We start from the raw sequence: 8526 nt of genomic DNA, 5'->3' as shown, positions 1-8526 counted from the left end.
ATTCTTAAAAAACACGGCCCATACTAGCGTCTTTCCTCACTATGCTAGTAAAAGAAAATGAAAAAAGCTTCTGTCATACTTCATCCTACTTTCTTCTAAACAATCATCTGCAGGTGAGAAACAACATACTGCTGGTGTGAGAGAAGTTTTTGAAAAAATAAGGAAAACACGATTCTGTCCTGACGGATAACTGCCAAATGCCAATGTTATGCTTTTGACTTGTAAATACGACTCATTTTCACTGAAGAACTTAAGTAGTATTCATCTTCCTCTCCAAATATCTTACCACTTATATTACTCATGTACAAGTGAATATCAATCAGTACAGACTGACTGTACTGACTGACTAAAGAAACTACAAACTGGTAGTTTCTTTAGAAATGGGAAGAAGCATTCATTATCACACAGTACATTTGGTTTGGGGTCATTCAAAATGTAACAAAATAAATACTTAATTTGGCTTGATTGGGAACATACAGTACATCTTATCCACGCCTCAGATATTGAGGCCACTGAATACTTTTCCATGTGAGAGTGTGTGAAGACATTTTTTGTTTTGTCCACTTCATATAACATTTCCCTTTTATGATCATATTCAAACTACTAAAACAAAAACAGACATTATAGCACCCCCCATGTCTTTTCTGCTAAGACCACGACACATCCACACTAAAGCACACACACTCTTTCACTCCATAAACTGTGGGAAGAGGAGGAGTCGGATCTTCCAGCGCAAAAATAAAACCAGCTTACTGTTCTTTTTTTTTTTCTTTTTAAAGGCAAACACTGTCCTCCTGTCTAATGTGAAGGAAGCCTTAATGCTAATGGAGTATAACAGAGGTTGGGAGGGAAAGGCTGTTTTGCCACAAGGAGGTGCAGAGGACATGGCACGTTAGATGAGGGGCTTTTCTGACCAGTACTTTGTTATGAGAACAAAGGATGGAGTCAAAAACCAATGAGTCTTTTTTTCTCTTTTGAGTTCAAAGCAAAACTTGTCCATGTTGGTTCTCCACCTGGTTTCTCTGTCTTTCCACTGTTCTGTGCTTCACCATTCAGTCATTGTGAGGTTTCTCCACACAACCCTGACAGGAGAAAGAAGAAAAGAAGGCCTGTGTTAATAACATGCCATTCAATCAATTACACTTCAATGTAACAAGTAGTACTGAAGTTAGTTAGAAAAGTCACATTTTAAAGATTCTGTGTTGTGTCTTTGTGTAAACACTGAAGATGTGTGATGTTTATAGTGAGAGCAGTCATATAGAAAGCATTAATAAAACATAATCTGATCCTTTTGCTTGTTCAAACCATTTGAATAACTGGAAAACCGAGTTGGGAAAACTTTTAAAGAGCCTTGGGTGACTCATTTTCAAGATATGAATGCCAGAAACACACCAACACTTAAGTTTCAGCTTCCTGCAAACTGCTGCTGAAACAGAATCCTGTTGAATTTCCTGTACATTGTGTCACTTGCTATCTTTGGGCTGACATAAATATGGATCCGTTCCTCCCTTTGCAAACCAATCTGAACTATTTCAAGTATCAAGATCAGACTTAAACAAATGAACCATTTTGTTTCAGTTCCTTTTTTTGTGATGATTTGTTTTTTCCCAGTTGCACAAAAGAGGGAAGAAAGTACTGCTGCTTAAACAAGAAAACAGCAAATCTCAACATTTCAAATAGATTCAGACATTAATCTCTCAACAGCTTGTGCACTAAACTATGCTGTCACCTTATTTTCCAACAAATTCCACATCTGGCTATAACTGGGTAAAAAACCAGTACAATCATAAGGCATTCTACTTTAAACAAGATCTAATAAGAACTGGAAAGAGCCAAGATTTTTTTGTTATTTTATCCTGCACGCTTACTGCTGTTAAACAGATTGTTTCACTGTAACTGGCTTAAACCCAAAATGAAAGAAAGAAAAGCCACCAAAAAAACAATTTTGTAAGAAGGGGAGAAAAAAAAGTCTCACGTTCCTTCTTCTCCTTTTCATAAATGAACTACTGGAGCGAAAGAGAGAAAAACAGCGAACAAATACACAAGTGAGGGCTTGTGCCAGCATTCCAGGCCTCATCACAAACAAAAACAACAAGTGGCAAATGACCCTCTGGTCAGCCGAGTCCTGACTGGCTCTGTGTCCCCGCCACGACTGTGAAAAACAACAGCTCTTAATCTGCTTTCACGCTTTGACTGAGTCAAACTGAGGGAGTGACGGGATTCTTACTTTACAGAGAGAATGAGGTGAAGCTTCTGGGCAGAAGCTTAATGAAGACATCAAAGCTGACTTGATGGGATAATTATGAAGGGGGGGGGGGGCATCCAATGCACTTTGCACTACTCTAAACCGTTTGACAATGTTGTCAGCTGTTGTGGTCTTTTGAAGTCATAATTTTAGGTTCAACTGCTCTAAGATAAGGAAGAAGTATTCAATAGATACAGAATTCTTGAAGGATGACACTCTGGAGTGATATTTTGTGCTGATCTTAAAATATCTTAAAGTTGACCCACTGCCAGGCAAAAAAACCCCATACAAAATCACACACATTCAGTGTTAAGCCCTAAATTAGATCCTTGGAAAATAAGAAAAAGCCTCTGGATCAAAACAAACAAAAGAGTATCATGTGACAAGGAAACACGCCACTGACACCTGTAGTACTGAAACTGGTTTGGTAGCTGTTTACAGGAATAGGTCACATCAAAGCTGAAAATGAAGACGTTACGATGAGACTTTGAGGTTTTACATGTAGCCAGGCTGAAGCTAATAAACCCAGTGACATTTCAAAAATATCGCCTCCAAATTTAGTTCATGTAGGGCAATATAGTTTTGCTTTGCCAGGTCTAAACTTCTATTCCAGGTTCCTTTTCTGACTTAAAAGAACCCATCAAAGAAATATGTTGTTGAAAGCTGTACTGATGACTTTCAAGCACTGAAACTAGTTTATGAACACTGTAAATCCATTAACAAAGCGATCAGTTTTTAAGTGGTGAAATATTTGGTGATAATAAGAGAAATGTTAAACGTTGGGATCCAAAACCCAATTATTTTTGATGAGGTACATGAACTTTGTGCCCATTGTTGTAACCAAAGAATCAGCTTCTGGTTATTTCTAATGTTTGGGAGAAGGCTGACACAAACAGCAGCAACGCTTACTCATCTAGTGCATGTTATAATTACACACCAGTCACATAATGAAAATCTCTACCAGATTACCACAGATCAGTTTATATGTGATTTCCTACCTAAAACAAGGGATGTAGCTGTTTATTACAACTCAAATAAAATATATAACAAACCAAAGGTTGCAAACTTACCATGGCAAGTTGGCGCCCTATGTTCCCCACCGTAACACCGCCTGAGAAGAATATGCATGGGAGCCAGGAGCGCACGTACAAGAAGTCTGGAGACGTATACCTGAAGGAGAGAAAACAATGTAAACATCTTTTTTGATTGTTCTTTAAAAAACTGAGTTTAGGTGTTGCAGTCCTGTAGCTGATCCTGACCTCTGACCTCTATTGGGTGATTGAATGAAAACAAGATTTCCCTCCAAAGTAACCCTATAATAATCAAATCACGATGTCTTTTCACTTGGAGCTAATCTATGAATGAGACACGTCAGCTCTTATAAACACAAAAGACATCATAAAAACAGATCCCTGAATGTAGAGATCATACTAAACTTCCACATCTATTATGCTCACAGTGGGGTGAGGTTTACTAGTATGTAGCTGACAGCATCAAAAAAAAGTGTTGCTTCCTCAAAAGTGAAAATTTAACAACTTTTGTTCCACTTGAAAGATTTTATCATAGAAAATGAGTTGTTGGACGTACTGGTAGACTCCATTGTAGACTAGCAGCTGTGTGATCACAGTAGCTAGGAAGGCAGTGGTGATGCCCAAACCGAAGCCGCTCCTGGACCGGTCGAATGTCCACCACAGGCCCAAGGACAAGGCTGCCAGGGTTAGGGAGAGCTGCATGTTGTTGACGAAGTCTAGTTTCTGTGTTTCGGGCAGTTAAGGACAAAGTCAAACAGTATGCCGCTAGCGAGGGATTAGTTTTACTCAAATATTTGTATGACCTGCCAATGTTCCATCACGTCTTAAGGGTAAAGGGTAAAGCAGGACATCCTGGTTGTTTTAGATACTGTGCAAACTAGAACCCAGTCACTCATAACCGCAGACTTTGTAAAAGGATACAACACTGGCGTGATTGATGCCGACAAACACTGCGATGCACCTCATGACGCTGGCCCACTCCCGCTTGAACTTGTGCGGCTCTCCCAAATGGCTGTCGAGGCAGGGATACAGCAGGCCGACAACAGCTGTGAAAGGAACAAACAGACCCGAATTACACCAGATAAGCAGAAATTCTGTGAAACGCCAGAGGGGAAAATCCTGTCATAGAACTGCTGTGTGGGATTATTTGCTGAACATGCGCTTCCATAATTAGTGACTCATTTATACACATAGATAGACTGAAACCCCCCTAAAGAAAAGGACAAAGCATTAGAAAGACACTATAATAATATAAGAAAATGTATTAGCTCTACATACACTTCATTTCATAGGAATATTATATTGAGACTAGAGCTACAATTATTGGGGCTGCATTGCTTTCATTATCTATTAATGTGCAGATTATTTTTACCATTTATCAATTAATCATTCTGTAAAATGCCAGAAAATGTCAAATCTTTGATTCCCAGAGCACAAAGGGACATCTTCTAGCTTGTTTTGTTCATGTAAACCGCCTTTTCTACAACGTAAGATAACAAATAACAGGAAATGCTCACAAATGAGAAACTGAAAGTAGGTATTGTCGTTTTGTTTGACTTATAAATGGCTTCATTAATCATTTATCAAAATTGTTGCAAACTGTTTTTCTGTCTAACTAATCACTTCAGCTCAAAAAACATTGCATATTGAAAAAACAAAAATATATGTATATATATTTCCTGGTTCCTGCTTCAAAAAGTTTAGACAGCCTAGGCGGCATCTATCTCTCCTATATCATTAGAAGTTTAATAGATTTGGGTTTTAGTATGTTGGTTGGAAAATGAGTTATTTGAAGATGTTATCTTTGACTCTAGGAACTATATCAAACATTTCAAAGACTAAACGGTTGAGTGTTTATTTGAAAAGCAGCCTCAGTAGAGACTTAAGTGAAAAAAACACCACCAGTTCACTTTAAACGTACTACTGAGTACTAAATGCGCGCAGTTTATAGAATAATGACCTTAAACAAGCACCTACATGACACTGATAGGTATTAAATGGGGCACAGAGTAATGTAAACAGGACACGAAGCTACACCTCTCCTATCACTTGTTTTCTGCCTCGCAGCACATGGGAGGAGGAGCCCGAGCGCGGATGCTGTTATCCCCCCACCCCCACTTCCTGGTTCCAGGCCTTAAGGGTACCGCCCTCACTCAGCTCACCCGTTATGACACCAGCCAATGAGCGCTCAGCTCACCTCATGTCCGGCTGTTGCGACCAATCACAGCTCGGGGATCTTTACCATCTGTACCCAGTCTGTTTTTTTCCTTTTTTTTTTTTTTTATAACTGACTGCCAGACAAAACCACCAAGACTGATAAAACATGAGAGAAGAAGGCTTATATAATGGCTAACAAAAACAAAGTTGAGTGATGATTCATTCCCACCTGATAATGCATCATCTGATAATAATGGCAATTACAGAAAATAATAGTTGTTGTACCCTTAAGCAGCCTAATTTACACAGTTTTACTTCTCAGTATGGTGTGTTTGTGTGTGTGCTGTAAATTAACTTTCAACGCTACTAAACTATTGGTTAACTGATTTTTAAAGCATATATTCTTCACCCTAATTTTCTCTTTATATGGTAAAAACTACTGCCTTGCAACCCCTCCCCTCTCTCTGCATTCCTTTGTCACAAACTGCATATAGCCCTACATCAAACAGCTCCCCCACAGCTGTTCATAAACGCACTTTTTTAAAGCATGTTTTACAGCAATGTAATGTCCACTCACCTGCACCAGTACCGCAACACGGTGGGATCCACCAGGCGGACGAAAACACAGTGGTCATCACCTCCTCTGGAAACAGGGTGACGTGCCTTTGTATCTGCAGCAAGTTGAGCACCAAGGCGAGGAAGGCTCCCACCGTGAAGAGGACGAGACCCCGGCGGATAAGGTTGGCCATCCGGACGTCGTGCAGGGAGCCGTAGGCATTGCTGAGCACCGACGTGATAATGGACATCATCTCTTCAGTTTTCGATGCCAACCACTTCGCTCCAGATGATGAGTCCTTAGTTTCCACCCTCGATGCACAGGAGCAGCTCCAACAGTGGTCGTCTAGTCTGGACATTTGGCACTTTGGGGCTGGAGGAAATGAGGAAATTAGCTGAATTATCATGAAATTGAATAACTGATACATTTTTTCTAACGATTAGAGATATACATTGTTGCAGCATGAGTTACACTGACAAAGAAAAGCTTGCGATCATTGGTGCTTAACTTACCTTGATCTCCAGACGTCTTCAGTGTCTGGTCAAAAGAGAAACCTCCGCTACTGTTCATTAAAGTGGACTCTCCTCCTTGTTTTCCTGCTCTTAACAACAAGCCCTGCGATCACGTTGCTTGTTCACATCATCGTAAGTGGACTCAGAGAGGCAGAAGAAGTGGAGGGGAAAAAAACACTACAGCGTTGCTCCATTCCTCAGCACAGAGCTCATACCAGAGACCAGAGCTTCCTCTGCAGAAAACAATCACAGCTGTGTCGGGTGAGAATCGGCAGCCAATCAGAGCGCGGCGGCTGATATGACGTGACGCCACCCCACCGCCCCTTCGTCCGGGACAGACGCACAAACCTGGAGGCTGGGGAGCAGAGAAGTGAAAGTAGAAACAGAGAACTAGTTAAAATAGCAGCAAAACATAACAACCGCAATGAAGAGCTATACAAAATGGTGCAGGCATATAATATAGGCTATCACAAGGCTTTGATGGACTAGTAGAGCAAATCTAGTGGGAAAAAAACACAAAAGTAGCCATTGTGAGAATGAGTATCTTTTAAGAAGGAAAGTTTGTGTTTACCAGGCTAAAAGCAGAATTTTCTTCTTTGATTAATGCTCAAACTTTTGCAGGTTTTGTCCGCAGTCTCTCTCTTGCTAATCCAGCAGTCTCCACTATCTGACTCCAACTTCCTGTACAGACTCCTTTATATAGTCAGCTCTTGTACAATGGGGTTAGTGGCACGACATTTTTGTGATGTTATTGAACTTTGTAGCACCTCTGCACGTCAGTCAAGAGATAATGTGAGTGGCAAATGGTTCAGTGCCCAGATGACACAGTCTTTCAAGGAACGACAACAACATGGAAACATGTTTTGCAAGAGCCTGTGTGACCTAGTGGGGCACTCTGTACAGCAGCATGATAACAAACCTCCACCCATTGCATACGTGCAGGAAAAAACATACATCTATAGGGTCATGTTTTGCTTTTCTCTGCGCCTGAGGACATGCATAGGGAACATTGTACTCACTGGAAAATCAACCACACTTGACAGATTTGGGTAAAAACTTGACGCTGTGTTTTCATGAGATGAAACTGCATGATTCATCCAAGGAGTTGAACAAAAACATTTATTTATTTATTTCAAGTTGACTGTCAAAAAGCCCCTCACTAAGAAAGATACTTAATTTTCAGCTGCTGGCACTTTGTAGAAACTAAAAGCATGGTTGAATCATCTTTTTTTTCATGCAAATTGACTTACAAAATTGAGCGATGCTTCATGACCTACAGCACATTTGGTAAACAAAAACAGAGAGCATATAAATCAGATAAGCATTTCGTTTTCAATTAAGTTTAATTAAAATCTTGTTTTGGGGGGTGTAATTATCTGTGCTGCTGGTGTCTCAGGGTATTGTATTTATTGTTTTTTTTATTCATCAATTATGTGGTGCTAAGATGCTGAACTAAAAATGAGCTCTAAATGAATGTGATGCAGGGACTGGGTTATGGTGGTTGTCACCCAGTGTTCAGCTTCAAAGCCTTAAGCCAACTGCTGAATTTATCACTTCTTTTTATGGCTGGTTTGATGTGCCATGCAGAGAAAAACGATGCTCCAATTACCAGGGATATTGGGAACAAAACAATCTATAACTATATTTATGAAAGCAGTCATGGAAACATTGCAAGCACACCATTGACTTTTTAGCCATGATTGTGGCTTGGCTTTTCACTTTGGTCTCCCAGCTTTTAGAGGGATTGCCATGAAATTCTGTGCAGACATTCATGGTCCCCAGGTGATATATCAGTATGACTTTGGTGATCCTGGCATGGCTGTAAGTCTTGTTGTACATGCAAGCAGTGATGGCAAATTCAGCAGAGGGGAAGCCACTTTATTCTGCTGCTTTCCATATTATTAAGGTACTAACCATGTCATCACTCAATTTAAAAGATAATGCAGCTTTTATAGTCCCCACTAGAGCAGTTTCAGAATGGGTTTTTGAATGTTAGTATTACATATAGATACATAATCATCTTAT

At 40.0% G+C, this 8526-nt stretch overlaps 1 protein-coding gene across 1 annotated transcript; it reads right to left on the bottom strand.

Moving 5' to 3' along the window:
- Window positions 1-212: 212 nt before the first annotated feature.
- On the bottom strand, window positions 213-6998 carry insig1 (insulin induced gene 1). The gene is made up of 6 exons (XM_062441907.1): window positions 6502-6998; window positions 6011-6361; window positions 4198-4322; window positions 3833-3999; window positions 3316-3415; window positions 213-1082 (listed from the first exon to the last, which is right to left on the bottom strand). Exons 1-6 carry the CDS (start codon window positions 6557-6559, stop codon window positions 1053-1055), a joined length of 831 nt encoding a protein of 276 aa, XP_062297891.1. The 5' UTR covers window positions 6560-6998; the 3' UTR covers window positions 213-1052.
- Between the last annotated feature and the right edge of the window lie 1528 nt (window positions 6999-8526).

This window comes from Scomber scombrus, chromosome 20 (genome assembly GCF_963691925.1).
Source record: "Scomber scombrus chromosome 20, fScoSco1.1, whole genome shotgun sequence".
Classification (NCBI taxonomy): Eukaryota; Metazoa; Chordata; class Actinopteri; order Scombriformes; family Scombridae; genus Scomber; species Scomber scombrus.
Note: the sequence above shows the minus strand (reverse complement) of the source record. Positions and strands in the feature narration are given on the sequence as shown.

Bases quoted from the DNA above. Each gene is read 5' to 3' on its own strand.
- insig1 (XM_062441907.1), bottom strand. From the start codon at position 6,559: ATGAACAGTAGCGGAGGTTTCTCTTTTGACCAGACACTGAAGACGTCT. The intron at 4,323-6,010 runs GTGAGTGGACAT...TTCCTTTCACAG, and splicing joins GTGTTGCGGTACTGGTGCAG to CTGTTGTCGGCCTGCTGTAT. The intron at 1,083-3,315 runs GTAAGTTTGCAA...TTCTCCTGTCAG, and splicing joins TAGGGCGCCAACTTGCCATG to GGTTGTGTGGAGAAACCTCA.